Here is a 24,551-nt window from a genome sequence, read left to right as displayed (position 1 = left end):
GGCTACTGGCAGCCAAGGCCTGTTCAACTGGGACTCCCTTCAGGAGGAAATCTGCCTTCCATCCTTGTCGAAGCCCCTTCCTGCACAGGGAACACAAAGTCATATTGCAGCTAAATTGGAAACTAGGGTCTCCAGGCCCTCACTAACTGATTCCCTGACCTGGGAAATTGGGAAGTGTCTGCGCTCAAGTGGGAGTCAGGGTGAGGACTGGTGGAGGGAGGTGCCAGCAATCGGGCCTGAAGAATCAGGCTCAGGGAAGAGCCTCCCTCTTAGAGCGAGTTCTGAGCTTGCCTCTTGCCCTGTCAGGCTCCTTGTTTCTCACACGTTTTCCTTAAGTGTCTACTGTCATTTTCTACTCTGTTTCCAGAATGGTAATCATATTTCTGAACCAACTTTCCAAGTCTTTGGAGACATTCTGTGTTCCATGTTAAGAAGGCCCCAAATACAGACATCCAGCTTTATATGATCATCAAACTGGAACTGATTATTTGCTTTACTCAAACATTTCAACTGTGCTCTGATGTGAAACATTTAGATTTACAAGTTTTGGAGGAATAAATTCACTACCTAGAGCAGAGATAAACCTCTGGTCTACGGATGGGCTTCAGGGGCATCCAGGAAAGCTGAAACCATAATTTTTGTATGTATCTATGTGTTGTTTTAATGGGAGAGTGTCCAAAACCTTCTCAGATTCCCAACTGGGTTGCTGTTATAGATTGAATTGTGTCCCCCCCAAAATATACGTTGAAGTCCTAACCCCTGGTATCTGTGAACTAAAGTGACCTTGTTTGGAAATAGGGTATTCAAAGATATTATCTGCTAAACTAACATGAAGTCATATTGGGTTAGGGTGGGTTCCAGCCCCATCAGAGTGGTGTCCTTATAAAGGAAAGAGAAGCAGACCAAGCACAAAGGGCCGGGTAAGATGCACCTATAAGCCAAGGAATGCCTGGGGCTACCAGAAGCAGGAGATACAAGAAAGAGTCTCCCCTACAGCCTTTGGTGAAGGCATGGTCCTGCTGACACTCTGCATTCGGACTGCTAGCCTCCAGAACTGTGAGACAATACACTTCTGTCCTTATAAGCCACCCAGTTTGTGATATTTTGTTATGGTAGCCCTAGGAAACCAATACAGTTGGTGACCCTAAAATGGCTAAGAACTTTTGTGTGCAGGAAGGCTCATTTGATTTTGGAATTTTGTCTCTCACACTGATGTCGAATTCCATGTTGCTTAGGTAGTTTAAAGTGATTACTGACAGGCCATTACGGATCTGGGGTTGGCAGAAAGAAGCATAAATTAGAAGTAGATGAGAAAGAAAAGGGAAAACAAAAGGACTGGGACATAAACCCCAAACTAAGACTCTTGTGGCCAACGTAAAAATATACGAAAGAGCCCTGCATACACGTTGCCAGTAGTGGGTTACAAACTTGGCTCTAAGCTTTTTAGCAGCCAAGTCTCAAGCATTTTTCCTTGGAGAGTGAGGGGCTTACCTGACTTATAAAGCAAAACACTTTGTTATGATGGCTACTTAAGTACTGACAATTAAAACCAATACCTATTACACGGTCATTTAAACATGTGACAATTTGCTAATGCTTGTGTAAGCTGATGGGATCTGAAAGAGAAGGTGAATTATGTTTTAACTGATACATGTAATTAAAAACGAGGGGAATAGCCAATAAACTGGTGTTTTAGGAAATAGATGGAGACTCTAAGATATTGTGGGGAAGAGGGGGATTCTTAGGCAGATGGACACAGACCCTTCATTCAGTCGGCAGATGAGTGTAAAACTCAGCATTCCGCCTTGTCTTGGCAGGGCCCCCTGCCTCAGATTGTGTCACCCCCCCGCCCCCCTATAATCTGATAGGCTTCCAGCACAGGAAAATTTCTCCTCACCAAGAGAAGGCTGCCACTATCTTCCCCGCTCTCATCAGCCAGGAGTCCTTAGGTCCAAAGCACACACTGCAGGGCCATGCTCCCTAATGCGGGCCTCCCCTGAACTGCATGTTCACCTGCCAGGTTGGAGCAGACCCCCTGCTGGCCTGGACACTCTGGCTGGGCCCTACGGCTGCTTTTTTGTTGGGGTGCCCTCTAGGCCAATGTCTGCTGTTGCCAGGTCACACTCCTTGGAGGAGGCAGGCAGGCCTGAAATTTCCCCACTCCCATACAGCAGCCATCTGCTCTCCCAAGGAGGTCCCAGTTATGACATTCAAGGACCAAGTGCTCCTTAGCGCTCACTGCACCCTGCCCACACAGGACACGTTGACTTCTCAGGAAAGGGTCTGTGGGATCCCCACTCAGAGATGGCCACCCCCTATCTGGAGCTGGGCCTGCTGTCCTGATTGACTGGGATGGCACTGTCAGGAAATCCTTCCTCAGGATCCTGACTCTTAGCATCTGCAGCCACGGTTCCCTCCAATGACAGATGACCTTGATGGGGATCCATGTGCAGCTGCTGCCCCACCTGACTCTTCTCCACCCACGGGGAGAGGGGGTGGAGGGGCTTGTGAGGGGGCTAGGGGGGCAGACATCTCTGCTGGAGGTGCCGGAACCCAGGCAAAGCCCAGGGATGGTGAGGCGGCCGGGATGTGTGGAGACTCCACTGTGCTGGGCGCTGAGGCTCTGACCACCACCGACACGGCCCTCCAGGGGCGCGCTGATCCTGCAGGAGGCTGTGGTGCATGATGGCCAGGACCACTGGCCATGTGCTTACCAAGGCTAGTGGCTTTGCTGACCCGCGCTAATTTCTCGTCCTGTGGATTAGCTGACACAGCGTCTTCCATGGCAGGAAGGGAAGCGGGGGCCCTGGGGATACCCTGGGTCAAGGCTGATGCTGCTGCAGAGGGCAGGTAAGCTGCTCAAGACAGCCAGCACAGAGTGGGCCAGATATGAACCCGGGTGTGGGGAGGTGCTCTGGACCCGAGCCCTTAGCCCTGAGACTGTGAGCACTGGGGGAAGTGACGAGTTCAAAGCCTGGCTTGGCTTCTTCTTGTTCGTGCACGGCAAGAAAGCCACACCCCCTCCCTGAAGATCAATGTCTTCACTCCCAAAATGGAACTTGTAAAATCAGCTTCCTGGGGCCCTTTCTGGGGAGCAAATGGCACTGGCCGAGCAGTCCTGGATCCTTGTCGGTGGAGACCTGTGGCTCTGGTTCTGACCTGGCAGAGGGCCCTGGTCCCAGGTGGGGCTGGTGAGGGCGAATTTCTCCCAATACACCAGGAGCAAGGGGTAACTTCCAGCAGTGTTTTTAATTGGCCAAGTTAGCTGAGTAATTACACTTTCACTCTTATTTATACTAATATAGAGGGACAGAGGGGCATTTTAATGTTGCTTTAATGAACCAAGAGAAAGCCTCCACAGATTGCAAAGCAAAGCATTTGTGGTGGTCGTTGCATTATCCTTGTCTCTGGGGCATGCCAGCCATTCTTGGGGTTGGAGGCCTCGGGGCCCATCTCATTGAGGAGACGGCTGGGAAGAGGCCAGAGCGTGCACTGGTAAATGAAGAGTGACTCCCTTCACATTCCTGTCCACAGTAAAAAAATAGCTAAGGAATATTAACTAACATTTCATTTGCTGTAATTTTTACTTTATTCATGGGAAAATCTTGTGGTGGATACAATTCTTTACATCCAATACCCATAGAGGCCGTATTTTATATTTAGGTAGCTCTGTTAATTTTCACCACACCTTTATATCTCATTTTGTTCCACATCACATTCTTATGGGAGAAACAGGAAAAACCCTGCCTCCTGACAGGTGAGGAGACAAGGCAGAGAAGTTGCCCAGCCTGCTGACTACTTTCATTTCTCTTTGATAAGGCATCAGGACTTTGGAATTGTCTCTGTTCTCTTATAGAAAGAGAAAATGGGGCATATTTCTGTCCCGTTCTTTTGCCAAATACAATTTGAGAAGCAGCCAATGAAATTGTGTTTCTAGGATCACTCCATGACTAAAAAGGTGCATTCGTCTCTTACAACCTAGAGAGGGTAGGTGGGGCTGATGCTATTTCTCTCACAGGAAACGGTAAGGCATTTACATGTTAGGTTTCCCAGTCGCTAGCACATCATTAGACAATCATATTAAAATGGCTCTGTTACACCAGATCTCTTATTTGGCAGGTTCCAGCTCAGCACTAGAAAAGTACAAAGAACAGAAAGTTCAAGACAAAGTCAGGAACAAGGATCTGGTGCCAGCCTGTGTCCCTTTCCTCACAGAAACCTCCCCACTACCTTCCTAAAGAGAAGGAAACTGGAAGAGAGGGCCTGCAGACATGGGAATTATTTGCGATAGGAGCTATTATCCAGTTAGATTTCCACTGAGAGGCATATTGAGGGCCTGGGGGCACTGTGGGTTGGGTTGAGCAAGAAGGCTTAGGCTAACAGGACCCGGAACTGACTTAGAGGTTTATACATGGTGAATGAAGAGCTTTTAAGGCCTCCAATCTCTTCCCACGGAAAACTCCTCTTCTTGACCCATAGGATTCCTACGATTTCATGTGTGGGCCTCCTCCTCCTTTTCCCCATAAAGAGGGATGGAGGGAGTTGTGTTGGATGGATTGAGTAAAGTGAAAAGCCTAGAGTTGGGGCAGGCATTGGAGGGAGGAGCCTAGGTAGGGAGGTATAATCACCAGTGTTTGGGATTTGGCAAGCATCTAAAAGCCATCTCTAGTGCTTCCTTAATAATAATAACAGCAACAGCAGTAACAACAATGACAATAGCCAGTCATGTTGCTAAGAATAGTGTTCTAAACTTTAATTCACTTGTTTCACAACAACCCAATTTATAGATGAAGGCAGTGGGGTTGAGCTCAAAGTGACACAGCTAGTTGGTAGAGATGCTGAGATATGAACTTGGGCCTAACTCCAGAGTCTATACTCTCAACCTCATGCCTTGTGCTTGGATCTGGAAATTTGCACATGTTGCTGAACACTTGGTTGGTGCTTCCTATTTGGTGACAAATTAATTCTAGTGTAGCTCTTGAGCTAGAGAAAGACATCAGTAAGTAACGTTAAGACCCACCCCAACACCACTGGAGACTGTTTGTGAGCTAGAAATGTTTCTGAATCTACTAGGTGGGCAGTCCTCTCCTGTGAGTGGTCTGTGGCATGGTTAAGAACCTGGTGAGGAAACTCTGAGGCATGTCCTCCTGGAGAAGGACAGGAAAGATGAACCATTGGAAGGGTTAAATTAAAGCTTTGTGGGAAAAGTTCCACAACCCTGCCCTGCAGCTTTCATGCAATGTGCCAGTCCAGTCCCTGAGGATGGTCACAGCCACAAGCCAAGTGACTTGTGTGCCTGCTGACTCCCAGAAAGTTCTCAGGCATCCATTATTCAAGTTAAGCTACTTTAAATATTCCCATTTTCTGAGATTGGGTCAAAATGTGGAGTTTTCAAAAAATTAGGAGCAGGGTGGGAAAGTAGAGAGAGTGAACATGTCCAGATCTCAGAACCAGGCACTTCCAGCCCCATCCAGACTCTAGAGGATCACAATCTGCTGTGATTTTAAAATGAAAACCAGATTGTATTTATCCCCTACTCCAAACCCTTTAAGGATCCCTGATGGCACAGTGGGTTAAGCTCTTGGCTGCTAACAAAAAGGTCAGCAGTTCAAAGCCATAAGCCACTCTGTGGTAGAAAGATGTGACAGTCTGATTCCATAAAGATTACAGCATAGGAAACCCTATGAGGCAGTGCAACTCTTTCTTACAGGTTCACTATGAGTCAGAATCAACTCGATGCAACGGGTTTGGTTTTTTGGTTTCCAGACCCTTCATGGCTGCCCACTGCTCTTAGGGAAAACCTCCACCATCTCTCACATCTCACCTAAGGACCCGCTTGGTCTACCCTCAGGCCCCTCCCTAGAGCTCTGTGCTTGTTTCCTGTCCCCGATGGCTGCTCCAGCTCTATGATCCCCCCGCTCAGGATCACCCTGCACATCATCCCCTGGCCTGGATTGCTCTGATGGCCCAGAGAGGCCTTCACAGTTCCTCTGTCTGAATTAGGTTGATGCCCTCTCACATGCTCCATCTATGAACCTCTCTCCATGACCTGTAATTTATTCATTTTTAACTTACCCCACTTAGGTTGTTAACTCTGGACAGTAGGAACAAGACTATTTTTCGCATTGCTCTGTCCCCAATGCCTAGCACAGGTTGAGCCTCAATAAAAATAATTGTTGAATGCTTGACTGCGCCTTGGTTAGGTAACATCCAAGTGACCTTGAAAAAATTAATCTACCTGAGTCTGTGTTCTGCCTTAAAAACCAGGGATCATATATATCTTGTTGTAAAGATTAAGGGATAAGAACTATGCACAAGAACCCAGGCTTCATTTTGGCACAGAGTAGACGTGGAACAAATGGTAAAAGAAATCACAGCAGGGCTATTGTGGAACATGGCCCTAAGTTCCTCCTGGAGCAAAGTTGAGAAACCTCTGAATTCACCTAATCCCCTCATTTTGTCTTTGAGGAAACCCTAAATTGTTGTTGTTAGGTGCCCTCGAGTCAGTTCTGACCCATAGCAACCCTATGTACAACAGAACGAAATCCTGCCTGATCTTGCACCATCCTCACAATTGTTGTTATGCTTGAGCCCATTGTTGCAGCCACTGTGTCAATTCATCTTGCTGAGGGTCTTCCTCTTTTCGCTGATCCTCTACTCTACCAGGCATGATGTCCTTCTCCAGGGACTGATTCTTCCTGATAATGTGTCCAAACTATGTGAGATCCAGTCTCGCCATCCTTCTAAGGAGCATTCTGGCTGTACTTCTTGCAAGACAGATTTTTCGTTCTTCTGGCAGTCTGTGGTATACTCGATATTCTTCGACAACGCCCTAACGCAAAGGCATCAATTCTTCTTTGGTCTTCCTTATTCATTGCCCAGCTTTTGTTTGCATACGAGGCAACTGAAAATAACTCGGCTTGGGTCAGGTACACCTTAGTCCTTAAAGTGACATCTTTGCTTTTGAACACTTTAAAGAGCTCTTCTGCAGCAGATTTGCCCAATGCAATGCATTGTTTCATTTCTTCACCGCTGCTTCTATGGGCATTGATTGTGGATCCAAGTAAAATAAAATCCTTGACAACTTTAATCTCCGATTATCTTGATGTTGCTTATTGGTCCAGTTGTGAGGATTTTTGCTTTATGTTGAGGTGCAATCCATACTGAAGGCTGTGGTCTTTGACCTTCATCAGTAAGTGCTTCAAGTCCTCTTCACTTTCAGCAAGCAAGGTTGTGTCCTCTGCATAATGCAGGTTGTTAATGAGTCTTCCTCCAATCCTGGTGCCCTGTTCTTCATATAGTCCAGCTTCTTGGATTATTTGCTCAGCATTTAGATTGAATAAGTATAGTGAAAGGACACAACGCCTTTCCTGACTTTAAGCCACACAGTATCTCCTTGTTCCCTTTAAACAAATGCCTCTTGATCTGTGTACAGATTCTGCATGAGCACAATTAAGTGTTCCGGAAGTCCCATTCTTTGCAATGTTATCCATAATTTGTCATGATCCACAGAGTTGAATGGCTTTGCATAGTCAACAAAACACAGATAAACATCTTGCTGGTATTTTCTGCTTTCAGCCAGGATTCACCTGACATCAGCAATGATATCCCTGGTTCCATGTCCTCTTCTGAATCCGGCTTGAATTTCTGGCATTTCCCTGTTGATGTACTTCTGCAACTGCTTTTGAATGATCTTCAGCAAAATTTTACTTGTGTGTGATATTAATGATATTGTTCGATAATTTCTGCATTTGGTGGATCACGTTTCTTTGGAATGGGCATAAATATGGATCTCTTTCAGTCTGTTGGCCAGGTAGTTTTTTCTTGGCGTAGACTAGTAAGCACTTCCAGCACTGCTTCTGTTCGTTGAAACATCTTAATTCATATTCTGTCAGTTCCTAGAGCCTTGTTTTTCACCAGTGTCTTCAGTGCAGCTTAGACTTCTTCCTTCAGTACTATTGGGTCTTGATCCTGACATGACTGAATGTCGACCAATTCTTTTTGGTACAGTGACTCTATGTATTCTTCCCATCTTCTTTTGATACTTCTGGCATCATTCAGTATTTTGCCCATAGAATCTTTCATTATTTCAACTCGAAGCTTGAATTTTTTCTTAAATTAGAAAGTTATTATAAGTTTTTTTCTAGTTGCCATTGAGCTGATTCTGATACATGTGGACCCCATCTGCATCAGAGTAGAATGGTGCTTCATAGGATTTTCAATGGCTGACTTTTTAGAAACAGATCTCTTGGCCTCTCTTTTGAGGCACCCCTGAGTGGACTCAAACCGCCAATCCTTTAGTTAGCAGCTGAGTACATTAACTGTTTGCACTACCCAAGGACCAATCAGAAATAAGCAAGACTATTCTCCCTTCTCCAACCTACCTCTCTACTTCTAGTTTTAATTCTGCTCAAACAGCCATCCTGCTGGGTTGAGATTTTGCCCTGATGACCCAAAGGAGAAAGGCTGCAGCCCCATGGCCGAGTCCAGAGGCTGAAGGCAGGTTTTGAGGGTCCCCATAAAGCCAGCCATCCCCCAGATTTGAAGCGTCACTGCCCCTGAACTTCTGCAGCCTCTGCTCTTACTGAGCTTGACTAAAGGGCTAGGCTAGAACGTTCACCAGGCCAAGGCTGAGCATGGCTCCCTGGCAGGCCTATGCTGGGATCGGGGGGTGCCTTGAGGTGGCCAGGCCCAGAGACAGAGAGCAGTTTCAGAGATGCACAGGGCAGCCTCCCACTTCACTCTTTCACAATCCACACTCAGTGCTTTTTGTATCCCAGTGCTGCCTGTACTACGATTAACCATACATTTTTAATTGTCTCACTTTTTAGTGTAAAATACATACATTTAAAATGGAAGCTGTGTATGCCTATAGCACGTCAGTTCTGGAGAAAGTCTTGGTAGTCGATGAAACCATATGTTATTAAAAAGATAGGTTAATATGATAACACACTAAATTTTAGAAGTTAATGTAAAAACATGACCTTAAAAGAAAGATCTTGGACAGCTGGTAGGAAAAATGGACTAACAGCAACAACAGAAACAGCATTTTCCACCAGCAAAGCTCATGCATACTTCGGGGGCCCAGAGTTTGGTCTCTAATGCTATTCTCCAATGTAGAAAAGAGACTCTGTTGAGTTTGTACATTTTTGGGCAAGGGAAAAAAAAACACCAGGTAATAAAAAGTATACTAAAAAAAAAAAAGAGTTGATTCAGAGAAAGGGTGAATCTAATATGACCCATCCTTGTTACTACTAATAATGGAAAAGTATTGCCGTATGTGGATATTGTACTTCTTTGCTAAGCAGGACTCTATTTATAAGATATAGATCTGGTCCAGGGTCAGCAGGAAGGAGTGACTTGAACCTGTGAGTGAATTAAAATAATCCCAGAGGAAAAAGAATCTGAACCATGAATAAGAAAGTATGGATGGCAAGTGGGAAGTGAGTTTGGGTTGCTTAGCCTTGGTAATCTCATACTGCAACCATTTAAAAGAATGATCAGATACAGATTCCTAGATAATGATGTAGCCAAGTATCCTTTAAAGATCAAACTAACCACAGATTTATTCCCTCTTTTCTCAATAAATAAAACCCCTGGATAACCTCACTGATTACAATGAGAAACTACTAAGACACACAACATGAATTTTCAATTATGCTCATAGGCCAGACTAACAACTCATAATTATTGGACAATAAGTACAGGCCACATACAAAATTTAAAGGCCACTTCATTTCTAGAAAAGATACCAAGTCTTAGAAGTTAAGATCATTAAGAAAGATAGGAACATTAAAGTGCTATGATTTAACAACTTCAGCTTCCTTGTAAGAAAAAAGGGACTTTACCTGATGACCAGTGGCTCAGATTTGAATCAGCTTGGCCTGTACAACCACGCCCTGACCAAACACCAAGAGATGGCCAACCCAGGACCTGCCATCTCCTGTGGGATCAAGACAATATTCTCTTACTTTGGGGTCTCTTACTTCCATAAAGGTATAACAATATCCATCATTGACTGTAAAGTATCAGTCCTTGGACAGTTACACTGTCCTGAGATTGTGTAAAGAGTGTTGACATTGGAAATGTGCAACCATAAGAGTGAGGAACAAAATAGGAAACAGCATGATACTAGCACCGTGGTAACCTCTTTTGGTGTAAATTAGATATTAATCGGCTTTGCAATCTTTATGCTTTCTGTTTGACCATTTTGCATTTAAGAGGAATTAATATGTTAGATTTGAGATTGTACTTAAATGCCTAAAAGTATTAAGTTGGTAATCTAGGTTTTATTGATTAGGGAAACTTATTTTGTTAAATCCATAATTCATTATTTATTAATTGTAGTAACTGTAAATATTTAGTGCAAAGTTCATTGTTTAATATCTAAAAGAATGTTAATTGTCTAATAAATTCCTGAGATTAATAATTAGGATGTTGCATAAATTACAATTAGTGAGTATTATTCTCCATGCACCAACGCCCCTCAGACACTAAACAATTCCTCAGCACTGAAAATGGAAAACCAGCACTATCCTAATACATAGTCAAATAAATTCAGAGATATTATATGAATGTTCACCTTGGCACCATCTAGAATCATCTCATGAACCACCTGAGGTCCATGGGCTACATGTATTGGGAAATGCTGCCTGGGTGCAGAAGGTCCCAGAGCCTAGAACATCATAAGGAGCATTGACCTGCACCTTTAAATTTCTAGGCTGGAAGTATCTCTTTCAGGATGCTTTTATTGAATACCAGAATTGGAGCCCAAGACAGGGAGACAGAATTATTCCCCAAAATTAACAGCTTAAAATCACAAGCATTTTTTATTTCACCAATTTCTGAAGGCCAGGAATCTGAAAGCGGTTTAGGTGGATGGTTCCAGTTCAGGATCTCTCATCAAGTTGTAGTCAAGATGTTGGTTGGGGCTGCAGTCACCTGAAGGCTTGACTAGGGCTGGAAATTCATTTCCAAGCTCAGCCTTATGAGTGTCCTTTGCCAGTTAGGTGTCTCTATAGGGCTCCTCAACATGGTATCTAGCTTCCCCCACAGCAAGTGAACCACGAGAGATCGAGGGCAAGCAGGAAATCGCAGCGCCCTTTTATCCCGAGTTTCTGAAGGTGTACACCATTGCTGGAAGCGAGTCACTCAGTCCAGCCCACCCTCAAGAAGAGGTCAATTAGGCTCCCCCTACCTTTCTTTTTTTTTTGAAAGGAGGCATGTCAAAGAATCTGTGGACCTATTTTGAAAACAGCTACCCATAACTATTCTGAATGTGGAGTGCAAGAGATAGTGCAGATGTTGCTCCTAAAATTCAGGATTTCCTTTCAAGAACGCGTGCCATGCTGAGCACTTTTAGACACCTTAGAACCCTTCCATCCTCCACCCATTACCCAATTCCAAAACCACTTCCACATTTTAGGTATTTTTCCAGTACCAAATTCTATCTTAGTTATCTCGTGCTACTATAACAGAAATGCCACAAATGAGTGGCTTTAACAAACAGAGATTTATTTTCTCACAATTTAGAAGTCTAGAAGCCTGAATTCAGAGCCCTGGTTCTAGGGGATGGCTTTTTCTTTCTGTTGGCTCTGGAGGAAGGTCCTTGTGTCTCTTCAGCTTCTGCTCCTGGGAAATCTTCATGTCACTATCTCTGCTTACTCACTTTTTGTATCTCAAAAGAAATTGACTCAAAATACACCTTACACTAATCCTGCCTCGTTAACATAACAAACACAAACCATTCAGAAATGGGATTATAACCACCAGCAGAGGTTAAGATTTGCAACACATATTTTCAGGGGACATAATTCAATCCATACCATTCCACCTTTTGGCCACCCAAAATTCATGTCCTTGCCACACGCAAAACTCATTCACCCCATCACATCATGCCAAAAGTCTTAAATCAACTTCAAGTCCAAAACCTCACCTTCTGAAGCCTCTAAATAAAATATGGGTGAGACTTTAGGCATATTCCATCCTGGGACAAAATTCCTCTTCATCTGTGAACCTATTAAATCTAGATTACAAGTTATCTGCTTCTAAAGTACAATGGTACAACAGGCACAAGGTAGACATTTCCATTACAAATGGGAGAAATTGGATGGAAAGAAAGCATAACAGCACCAAGCAATTCCAAAAACCAACAGAATGAATTACATTAGCTCTCAAGGATTGAAAATAATCCTCTGTTCTCTGAGACCATCTGAGCAATGGCATCACCCTCCAGACTCTGGGCATTGGCCATACCCTCTGGATTCGGGGTGGAAGCCCTTTGGCCCTGGGCTTCAGCTCCACATTCCATGCCCACTGAAATGGCAACTCTGCTCCTTTGGCTTTGGGCAACCCCATTCTTCTAGTCCATCTCAGTGCTGACCCACCCCTTTGGCCCCTGGCAGGCCCCGTTCTTCTGCCCCTTGGGCATGGCAGCCTTGCCTCTTCAGCTTTAGGTGGCAGCCCCATCACCCTGACACACCTTAAGGCAGTCCCGTGCTCTGGAACTGAGATGATAAAGATCTGACTCTTTGAAACCTAGGAGGCCCTGCTTTCCAGGCTCCTTCCAGCCGTCCTGCTGATCTCAGAGCTACTCCAACGATTGTCCTTTTCTTTTCTTGGAGGACAACAAATGTAGCTACTTGGGCCTGTTCCCTGCCTGTAGAATTCCAAGAGGCAGTATTTGTAATGGATTGAATTGTGTCCCCTCAAAATTTCTGTCACCTTGGCTAGGTCATGATTGTCTACCATTTTGTCACCTGATGTGATTTCCCTATGTGTTGTAAATCATATCACTATGAGGCAACGAGATGAATTATTGGCGGTTTTATTGATGAAATTGTCAAGGATTTCATTTTACTTGGCTCCACAATCAACACCCATGGAAGCAGCAGTCAAAGATCAAAAGACGCATTGCACTGGGCAAATCTGCTGCAAGAGATCCCTTTAAAGCGTAGAAAAGTAAAGATCTCACCTTGAAAACTAAGGTGCACCCTACACTTAGAAATCTCCTCAGCCAAATATCCAAGTTCATCAGTTAAAAGTTCTACCTTCTACCAAACATTTAAACATAAGTCAGACAAGTTCTTCGCCACTGCATAAAAAGCATTGCTCTTCCTCCATTCTCCAATCACAGATTCATCATTTTCTTTTAAAACCTCACCAGAAGCACATTTAATTTCCACATTTCTAGCAACATTCTGCTTGTGCTGTATGTATTCTCTAAGATGATATGTTATAGTTCTTCTCACTTCCTTTGAGCCCTCACCAGAATTGGCTTTGATGTCTGTCTTAGTCATCTAGTGCTGCTGTGACAGAAATACCACAAGTGGATGGTTTTAACAAAGAGAAGTTTATGCTGTCACAACCCAGTAGGTTAGAAGTCTGAATTCAGGTTGCCGGCCCCAGGGGAAGGCTTTCTTTCTCTGTTAGCTCTGGAGGAAGGACCTTGTCATCAGTCTTCCTTTGGTCTGGGAGCATCTCAGCACAGGAACCTCAGGTCCAAAGGATGCGCTCTGCTCTCAGCGCTGCTTTCTTGATGCTATGAAGTCCCCAACTCTCTGCTTGCTTGCCTTTCATCTCTTGAGAGATAAAAGGTGGTGCAGGCCACACCCCAGAGAAAATCCCTTTACATCAGATCAGGGGTGTGGCCTAAGCAAAGGTGTTACATCCCACCCTAATCCTGTTTAACCACAGGCAGAGATTATGATTTATAACATAGGAAAATCACAAAATGGAGGACAACCACACATAGCCTAACCAAGTTGACACATACTTTTGGGGGACACAATTCTATCCATTACAATGTCCATAATTCTACTAACAGGCCTTTCAGGCCAATCTAGGCCTTTACTATTAGGCACCTCAAAAGTCTTCCAACCTCCACCCATTACCAAATTCCAAAACCACTTCCACATTTTAGGTATTTTTCCAGTATCAAATTCTATCTTAGTTACCTAGTACTGCTATAATACCACAAATGAGTGGCTTTAACAAACAGAGATTTATTTTCTCACAGTTTAGGAGGCTAGAAGTTCAAATTCAGGGCCCCAGCTCTAGGAAAAGCTTTCTCTCTCTGTTGGATCTAGAGGAGGGTCCTTGTTTCTTTTGAGCTTCTGCTTCTGGGCAATTTTCGTGTGGCTTGGCATCTCTCTTCTCTCATCTCTGCTTACTCGATTGCTTGTTTAATCTTTTTTATGTCTAAAAGAGATTGACTCAAGGTACACCCTACACTAATCCTACCAGGCTAACATAATAAACACAACCCATTCAGAAATGGGATTATAACTACTGGCAGAGGTTAGGATTGGCAACACATATTTTTTTGGGGGGGGGGACACAATTCAATCCATAACCCACATTTTCACTTCTGTTTCTTTAGACCATATGCACTTCTTTTTGCAGTTCTTTTCTTTCTTTTTTTGTGGGGATTAGGCTAATATCTGATTCCTCTTCTTCTATAAGAAAGCTGGGCTTTTAGCAGTTTCCCAAGTAAGAGCAAAAAAAAAAAATTTTTTTTTTTTGGAGTTTCAATTTGCCAACACACAGAACAGATTCTTTAAGACTGAGATTTAATTTCCCTCCAGCCTGGCATGATAGGGGCTGGAGTCAGTTCTTGCTTACCCTGAATTTGTATTCTGAACCATCCTGTCAAATTGAGGGAGAGGTGTTTAGAGCCAAAAGCTGAAGAGTGGGCAAAGATGAGGTGGAGTAACAGGGAGCAATAGTGTTGGAGGCTGAGGGAAGAGCATGGGTAAGCATTTTGAGATTAGAAAGGGCTCAGGATGTGGGAGACATGAAAGGCCCAGTGACTGGGACACAGATCTCTGCAGGCTGTGGGCCAGGGAGGGCTGGAGAGGGACAAGGTGGCCAGGTGATGTAAGGCAGTAAAGGATCAGTATTCTGTCTCAAAGGCAATGGGAAGAGAGGGGAGGAACGATGGTGACAGGACCATGTTTGGCTTTTTTAAAAATATCACTCTGGGTCTGGACTGGAAAATGTATTGAAAAGAGCATGATTAAACACTAGAGACCACAGTTTGAATATCACTGCAGAGCAGAGAAACGGTGCCTGGAAGAATGTCGTTTCAGTGGGGATGCAAAAGAGAGAATGGATCTGACAGTTAGGAGCAAGCCTGAAAATGCTCAGGTTTCCTGGTTAAGCAACCTGGATTGCCATATACGGAGGCCGAGAGAAGGATTCCCAGGGAGAGAGAGAGCAAACCCACCAGGTCCATTCCTGATAAGGTCCTAAGCCCTGTAGCTATAGAGATGGTTCCTGCTCTCTGGACCTGTTTTCTGAGGAGAGAAGCGATTACTGTTTCTCTGAATTTAGTGAAAAGGCCTGGGTTATTTGTCATGGGGAGTGGAAAAGGAAAGATGAATGCCATGAATTTATAGCAGCAATAATATACCCATCTGGGTAATTTTTTTTCCTAGCAGCTCTCAGAACCTTGGGTACATTAAAGAAAGCAGATGGATGGATTTCTCTACTCGTTTCTTTATGTTTAATGCTGGCTTCTTGTAGGCAGCATATAGTGTTGCTTTTTTAGCCAATATGACAATCTCTGATTTTGGCAGGGTGGTTAGTTTGTTTACATTTTAATGTGGTTATTGATACAGTTGCATTTAAATCTACTATCTTGCTATTTGTTTTCTAGTTGTCTAATCTGTTCTTTGCCCTATTTTCCTCATTTTCAGCCTTTTTTTAAAAAATTATTTAAGTCTTTTTTTTAATGATTCATTCAATCTTATTTTTCCAGTAAGCATGATTCCATTTAATCTTATTTGTTGGCTTAGTAGCCATAACTCTTCATTGCATTATTGTAGTGGTTGCTTTAGAATTTATACATTTTTAACTTATCACTGTCTATCTTGAAGTGATATTACACCCACTTCACATACGCTATGAGAATCTTATAGCAATATACTTTCATTTCTCTCTTCCCTGCCTTTATGCTATTGTTGTCCTACTTTTACATCTACATGTGTTATAAAACACATGTCATCTTTATTGTTTATTTCAACAATCACCTCTTAAAGATATTTAAATAACGAGAAAAAGTCTTTTTATATTTATTCATGTAGTTACTCTTTCCAGTGCTCTTCATTTCTTTGTGTAAATGCAGATTTCCAATGGATATCATTTATTTCATTTGTTGTGGCATGGGTCTTATGATGATGAGTTTTTTCAGCTTTTCTATGTCAGAAAATGTATTTTACCTTTGTTTTGGAAGATATCTTTGCTGGGTATTGAATGTCGGGTTGACAGTTTTTAGTTCATTCAGTACATTAAATTATTGCTCCACAGATTTCTGGTTTGCATTGTGTCAAAGAAGAAGTCTGCTGTAATTCTAATCTTTTTTCCTCTGAGTGCAACATGTCTTTTCTCTGGCTGCTTTTAAGATTTTTCTGCTTGTCACTTGTTACAAGCAATTTGATTAAGATTACCTTGGTGTATTTTTCTTCATATTTCTTGTTTTGGAGTTTATTGAGCTTCTTGGATACATGGGTCTATAATTTCCATCGAGTTTGGACATTATGACCATTAACTCTTCAAATATTTTTTCTGTCCATTTTCTCCCCCACTTTGGGAGAACTTCAATTACACATATATTAGGCCACTTGAAGTTGTCCTGTCACTGATGCTCTGGTCATTTCCAGTCTTTTTTGTCTTTGTGTTTTATTTTGTATAGCTTCTACTGATGTCTTCAAATTCACTAACATTTTCTTCTGCAAAGTCTAATCTGTTAACTCCACCTACTGTATTTTTTTTTAATCTCAGATTTAGTAATTTTCATCTCTTTGAGTTCTATTTGAATCTTTTAAAAATACATACACCTCCAACGTCTTTGTTTAGCATGCTTAGTATTTCCTCTACCTTCCCGATAAAATGGAATACAGTTACAACTGCTTTGATGTCCTTGTCTAGTAATTCTATCGTCTTTGCCATTTCAGGGTCAGTTTCAATTGAAAGATTCCGCTTCTCATTAGCTTTTGTACTTGCCTCATTTTTTTTCCTTTTTTTTTTTGCCTGCCTGGTAATTTTGAGTTGGATGCCAGATGTTATGAATTTCACTTCATTGGATGTTGGGTATTTTTGTATTTCTATAAATATTCTTTAGTGTTATTCTGTGATGCAATAAGTTACTTGGAAACAGTATGATCCTTGCAGTTTTTAATAGTAAGCTTTGTTAGGCAGAATCACAGCTGTGTTTAGTCTAGAGATGATTTTGTCCCACTGCTGAGGCAAAACCCTTCTGTGTACTCTATCCAATGGGAAGACGAAGTATTTCGGCTCTGTGTAAGCTAATCATTTCGGGTGGCTCTTTCTTTGACCTCAGGTAATTTCCCTACATGCTTATGCTGATCAGTACTTTACCGAAGACTTGAAGAAGACACACTGCATGTCTTCAGAACTCTTTTTCTGAATCACTCTCTCCTCCTTGGGACTCTGGCTTGCAAGTTATAGCCACCCTGGCCTCCTTGAACTCCCAGTTCCATCTCTTCAAATCAGGGAGGCCCCTGGGTTTCTTTAAAGCCGACCATTTACAGGGTGGTGATGGAACTGCAGGATATGATGGAACTATAAGGAGCCCCACTGGTGCAGTGGTTAAAGCAATCGACTGCTAACAGAAAGGTCAGCAGTTTGAAACCATTAGCGGCTCCGTGGAGAAAGATGTGGCAGTCAGCTTCTGTGGAGATTTATAGCCTCAGAAATTCTATGGGGTCACTATGAGTCAGAATCGATTTGATAGTGGGTTTAGTTTTTTGGGTTTTATAAGAGGTCAAGCACTTTGAGAGTATTGGCAAACCTGGTTGAAATGATACATCATGGGGCTTAGGTTATACTGGGAAAACAACTAAGGCATGAAGGAGTCCTGCACTTGGAGAATGCATGGAAAATCTTCATAAGTTCAAAGAACGTGGACAGCAGGAATAAGGCAAAGAGAAAGCTAGCAGTTGGAGAGGTTTGTGTCAGAATTTGGCCCGTTCATTTAAGATTTCAGAGGTGATGTAGTTCAAGGTGACAAACTTCAGGGTGCGGCCATAGATTAGCTCAAGTGGAGTATGAGGAAGGTTGTCAAACTGAGGAAGTATCTGGAATGTGGAAGACTGAGCTACCTCTGCTTAATGGTATTTCAGAGGAGAAGGCCTCATGTTAATCAAGGCAGTGGGGAATTTCATTTACAACAGAATAAAAGTTCCTTCTAAAAAACCCCCAAATCAAACCAAACCCATTACCATCAAGTGGATTCTAACTCACAGTGACCCCATAGGACAGAATAGAACAGCCCCATAGGGTTTCCAAGGAGCGGTTGGTGGATTCAAATGGCCAGCCTTTTGGTTAGCAGCCGGAGTCTTAACCACAGTGCCACCAGGGCCCCAAGGGTTCCTTAGGGCTTAGTAAAAATGCCTGGGAATTGTCAGCAGTAGAAGCTGGTAGGACAAAAATGCACAGTACTATCTAGAGGGCAGTAGATGAGAGCAGCCTTGATTGATAGGCCAACCAGCCCATGGGTGAGATTTACTGGCCTTCAGCTAACCAGCCTGCAAACATGGAGGTATCAGCAGAAGTGAGGTCTGAAGCAGTTTGGCAGGTGGTAGCCAGCTTCTCAGGTGGCCTCCAGTGATTTGCACATCCTGGTATTTGTGCCCTTATGGAATGCCTTCTTTCGTTAAATTCCAGTTGCCACTCCAGCTCACGGGGACCGCACGTATATCGGAATAGAACTGTGCTTCATAGGTTGTTCAGTGGCTAATTTTTCAGAAGTATATTTTTAGGCCTTTCTTCTGAGTTCCCTTTGTGCACACTCAAATCTCCAACTTTTTGATTAACAGGTGAGTGTGTTAATTGATCACACCAACCAAAAACTCCTGTTCATTAAATAGGGCTGACTTTTGTAACCAGTAGGATATTGTGGAAATGTCAGTGTATGACTTCCGAGGCTAGGTCATAAAGTAAATCATGGTTTCTGCATATTCCCTTTTGAACTACTGGGAGAAGGCAGCCACCATGTCATGAGGACCCCCATGCAGCCTGTGAGAGGCCCACATGGGGAAACTGAGTCCTGCTGCCAACAACCAGCACCAGCTTGGCAGGCATGTGAGTGAGCTACCCTGGAAGTGGACTATCCAGCTTCAGTCAGGCTCTCTGATGACTGCAACCCTAACATTTTGATGCAACCTCATGAGGGAACTTCAAACCTGAATAGTGAGGTGTCCAGGCCAGCCTCTGACCACTGACCTCCAGCCAGCTCTTCCTGAGTGTTTGTAAAGTTCCACCCACCTTAATGAGGAATCTAGGGGAATATATGTCCAGCAGGGAACTATGGATATCTTAACCCAAAAACAAAAACCCACTGCCATCGATATCTTAGTGTATAGCAAAGTAGTGGAGGCCTAAGATGTAGGTGTAAAGTCCAGTCCTCTTTGTGGACAGCTTCTGCTCTTGTTCCTCTCATCAGTTAAGCCACTCCTAAGTTTTTGACTCATAGAAACTGCATGAGATAATAAATATCTGTTGGTGTTTTAAGTATCTGAGTTTTGGGGCAATTTGTTACTCAGCAGTAAATATCTAAATACAGATTTTGGACCTGGAAGTGGGATGTTGCCTTAACAAAAGCTAAAATTATGGGCATGGCTTTGGAACCAGGATGAGGGACTCTGAGGACAGTGCTGGTGGGTGGCTCATGCATGGTGTCACCTGTCTGCTGGCTCAGCTTGCTGGCTTTGGTCAATGGTTGGGCCTGCAGCTATTCCACCTGTTGAGCATGAGAACAACATAGCTGTGGCTTTACTTCTTCCCCTACATCTTGCACAAAATGACTCCTGGCATCCCCCTAACTGAAAACATACAGAGGATGGAATTCTGGGAAGTGCAGTTCAATTGGTCACGGTGACATATTACAAAGCCACAGTAGGTAGCATCCCAATGAAATGCTGTTAGGAAGTTACCCTTGAAGAGGACCATGTCGGGAGACAGGATTATCTGGTTTTCATAGCAGTCACAGGCATTAAAGTGTCTGGGAGGCCTAGGATGCCACATCAGAGGTGAATCCAGAGTATCTAGAAAATACAGAGAAAGGACATGTAGCCAAGAGTTGATGCCTCTCTTGTTTGCAAGGGGCAGAGACTTTCTCTGTGTACTAGAGTAATGGGAGTCTCAACAATGCTGAAAGGCCTCATGGGAAATCAGAAAAAGCCACAAAATATCCCTCTCTCTTATCACTGTTTCTGCTAAGAGGTGAAACCAGTTGAAAGAAAGAGGAAAATCCAAGACAGTCAACAGTCTAGAGGGAACTATAACGTTCAGTGTGAGAAAGGGGGTTTGATAATGCAGTGTCAATTAGGAAATGGGCATATCTTTAAACTCACAGATCTCAGGTCACTTTAATATGTTCACCTCAGGCAAAGGGGACTGAGAGCAGAGCCACAGGTTTGTAGAGCAGCTAAGGCTTCGCCACACTGTACTTCCACCTGGTCAAGACCAGCTCACACACATCTGGGTGTGGTTTTCCACGTGTATTCGTCCCTATTCCTGGATCCTGGAGAAATCACTTTGAAGAGGAACAGACACAAATAACTATCTTCTCACGTTTTTTGGAGTGGGGTAGTGAGAAGGTGACTTTGTAGGAGGAGCCTCAAGAGTGAGGTCAGCCTCTCACTGCTGAGCTTCAACCAGCTCTTCCTGAGTGTTCCAGAGCTCCACTCAACCTCAATAACAGGTGCTTAAGAAAAAAAGTCTGGGAGAAATGTATTCCATCAGAGTAGTATGGGTAGCTCGGCATAGTGAAGGAATGCAGGCCTAAGCTGCAGATGTAAGCTTCAGGCCTCTGTGGACAACCTCAAGTCTTGTTTTCCTTGGTCACCAAAATTTCCAGAGTAGGCTGGAGAGATACAGCCAGACCTCCCCACTTTCTACAGTGGGTGACGGGTCCAGTCTCCCCATTTCAACAGGAGTTGTCCCTAACCTGCCCTTATGGGCGGAGAAACCAAGCCAGTGATGCTGCTGTTGTGACCCCCATGGGCTCTGGAGGCAGTTGGCAGCTACTAGCTGTGTGGCTTTGGACAAGTTACTTCATTTTTTCCGTGCTGAGCTTCCTCATCTGTGAAATGGGTTCATGATTGTCCCTAGCTCATACGTTCTAGAGGGTATGGCTCCTGGTGGGGATTGCCTGGCATGGTGTCTGGCACAGAATAGGTGTTCAATAAAGGTTAGTCTCCACCATCTACCAGCAATTACCTAACACAGGCTAAAATTGAGATTTAAGTGATATTGCAAGTCCACTAGCATCTCCTGCTACTTCTTTAGAGGTCGGTCCCAGCCCTGGCGCGGCACTGAGCAGGCTGCCCTTTCTGTACCCTGAGGCCCCTCCAGCAGGAACAGTCTTGTTCAGCTTTGTGGTCCTGTTTGAATGCATGCTTGATTCTGTAACCCTCTAAATATCGTTCTTTCAGCAGTTTTCAGGGTTGAGTGAGGCACAGAGAGGACAGCTATTATCTCCAATTAACTGAGGTGAAATAGAGAAAGGAAGAGGTTTCTCACAGCCAGAAAGTCCCTGCCCTGGCATCTGGCTGGCGCTTTCTCTAACAGCCTGCATGGCCAGGCAGGCACTCGCATCTGTGTGTCCTTATCACCTGGGGTAGGCTAGTACAATGGGCCTAGATTTCTGACTGACAAAAGTTCTCTCTCAGGAATCCCAACTGTACCTGCTCAGGGCAAATACACTCTAGATACAATCTCTGTCCCAGGGGTATGGCTGGGGGCAGCTGTCTCCAGCTCCTGTACACTGGGACTCTCGGAATACAACACAATTATGCCACGCGTCATTTTTTATTGAGTTGACAATTCACACAAGGTAACAGCATACAGTAAATTATTTCCAGGGCTTAAGAAAAATGATTGTCACTCGTTGTGCTTCACAAAATTTCCTTTTAATGAATAAATAATTTGATGAAATCAAAAATATTTACAATATAAACAAATGGAAAAGCTGTGGATCTTTGAATCTGATCGTCAGGTTCTGGCTTTTTGAACTGAATTCCTTCCAAGCTTTTCCCTTGGAAACAATACAAATCTGATAGAAACAACTCATACAATGTATCCTTGTTCATTATGAGTTTACCTGTTAGTCCTGGAAAGCTAGGTAAGCTTATATTATGCAACATGTTAAAATACAAATATTAACTAAAATAATATATTATCATAATGCCAGGTAGCATTCTCCACAGAACAAAAATGTACACTCAGCTGTAACAATAACAAAGGGTCACGGGCCACAAAATAATACCCAAAGGTACAAATTCCTTCATAAGAATATAGTTGTGCTCTTCGGTTGACCAGCTGTCCGCGCTCCCTGCCAGGCTGGCCATGGGGAGCTGAGTGTCTCACCACTGCAGTGCTGGGATGGGCCTGCCAGGCGGCAGCGCTTCCGTGGGAACTGGGCAGTGCAGGCGGTTTTATAGACACTTTCCTGGGCTCTTAAAAAGTGCCAATTATGCAAAGCAAAATAAGCGTATTGAGAAGTCTTCATCTCACGTGGGCAAACACCATGGAGCATCTTGGCTCTGGGGTAGGAAGGGTTTGCTTGCAGAGCTGTTGGTGCTGTCAGCCAGAATTCAAGTATTCCAGAGCCACCTCATAGCAGAACTTGTACTGATCCTGGGAAACAGAAGGCGAAATGTCAGCTCTGTGATATCTAAATGCTGTTTCTATTAAATCAATTATTGAATAAATTAATCTGGTGAAGATTTTGAATCAGAAATGAAAAAGTCACAACCACAAACATATTCGTTGTCTCTAGCTGCTCCCTGGCAAGGCTCGTTAGAATTCCTGGAAAGTTCTGAACAACTAGTTAACACTCTCTGCCCACACATACATGTTTACCTGTATATCAATTTCCTGAGCTTTGTACAGGAAAACTAAGCAGTAAAAGGAGAGACAACAAGGGCTTGAGGAGAATGCCTTAATGACTTGCTCATACAGGGAGGGCACTCAATAAACATACGCAGTTTCACTCTTGGTCCAGCTTTACCTGTGATTTTCAGTCACCAGGATTTCGTCAATTTCACTGGGATTTATTAAGTGCCTTCTCTTAGTCATCTAGTGCTGCTATAACAGAAATGCCACACTTAGATGGCTTTAACACAGAGAAATTAATTTTCTCACAGTCTAGTAGGTTAGACGTCCAAATTCAGGGCGTCAGCTCCAAGGGAAGGCTTTCTCTCTCTGTCAGCTCTGGAGCAAGGTCCTTGTCATCAATCTTCCCCTGGACTAGGAGCCTTTCCACGCAGGAACCCCAGGTCCAAAGGATGCGCTCTGCTCCCGGCACTGCTTTCGTGGTGGTATGAGGTTCCCAACTCCCTGCTTGCCTCCCTTTCCTTTTACCTCTTGTAAGATAAAACGTGGTGCCGGCCACACCCCAGGGAAACTCCCTTTACATTGGATCAGGGATGTGACCGAAGCAACGGTATTATGTCCCACCCTAGTCTTCTTTAACCCCAGGTAGAGATTATGATTTACAACACATAGGAAAATCACAAAATGGAGGACAACCACACAGTAGTGGGAATCACGGCCTAACCAAGTTAACACGTATTTTTTGGGGACACAATTCAATCCATGACATACCTGTTAAGGATCAGGAGCCCTGGTGGTGCAGTGATTAAGAGCTTGGCTGCTAACCAAAAGGTCGGCAGTTCAAATCCACCAGCTACTTCTTGGAAAGTCTATGGGGGCAGTTCTACTCTGCTCTGTAGGGTCATTATGAGTTGGAATCCACTTGATGGCAACGGGTTTGGTTTTTATTAAGGACCAAGCACCTTGACCTAGTCCTGACCTGGAGACTCTCAGGATCCAGTACCAATGACAACACACAGGCAGAGCTGACAAAGGGAGGGCCCCAAGAATGCCCCAACACATGTTATGGGTTCAGTAGAGGAGAGAACAGACTTCTTAGGGCAGATCTGGAAAGCAGCAGCAGCTAGGAGGTCGGCGGCACCCTCCCAGGAGGACAGAGCTGATGTGTGTGCGAAGCAGGGGTAAAAAGGTGGTTATATACTTCGGTTTTCCCAGGATGGTCTGATTTATGCCTGCTGTGCTGGTATAATTATTATTAGCATCTTCTTTCACTTTTAGAAATGTGCTGGTTCGGATGATAAAGTACATGGTCACCCTAACCGGGATGAAAACAGGCATTCTAGGAAGGAGCAGCTGGATTAGGAAAGGCACAGAAAGGGAAATGTTTTAAATCATCTGCTACGTGTGCACACACTCTCAATCAGGCAGTGGGTTCATTTTCCTTGGCACAATTTTCTCAGATCTTGTAACTGGGCCTGGGTGAGCCCAGGCGGGGGCCTCAGGTGGTGGAGGGTGTTGCCGTGCCCCTGCTTATGCAGGGTGCTGGTGGGAGCTCGCCTGGCTGTGGCCTCTGAGCCAAGGACAGCAACGAGGGGCTGTAGCACAGAGCCTGGGGCAGAAGGGCTCAGCACTGCCCCCTTCGGGATGAGGCCAGTGTCTGCAGTTTGTGAGATTCAGCTCTGCTGTCTTAT

General features: G+C 43.9%; 1 protein-coding gene across 3 annotated transcripts in view; it reads right to left on the bottom strand.

The window, feature by feature from the left end:
* Window positions 1-21,576: 21,576 nt before the first annotated feature.
* PTPRM (protein tyrosine phosphatase receptor type M) overlaps window positions 21,577-24,551 on the bottom strand; it is a 943,724-nt gene continuing 940,749 nt past the window's right edge. The window contains exon 33 of one of the 3 annotated variants that reach the window (XM_064294704.1): window positions 21,577-22,662. In XM_064294704.1, the coding sequence (XP_064150774.1) occupies window positions 22,609-22,662 (54 nt within the window). In that variant the 3' untranslated portion in view covers window positions 21,577-22,608. The remainder of the gene's footprint in view (window positions 22,663-24,551) is intronic. The other 2 variants (XM_064294703.1, XM_064294702.1) reach the window with 2 other exon arrangements.

This window comes from Loxodonta africana, chromosome 11 (assembly GCF_030014295.1).
Source record: "Loxodonta africana isolate mLoxAfr1 chromosome 11, mLoxAfr1.hap2, whole genome shotgun sequence".
Classification (NCBI taxonomy): Eukaryota; Metazoa; Chordata; class Mammalia; order Proboscidea; family Elephantidae; genus Loxodonta; species Loxodonta africana.
The sequence above is the reverse complement of the archived record's forward strand: the minus strand, read 5'-3'. Positions and strand labels throughout refer to the sequence as shown.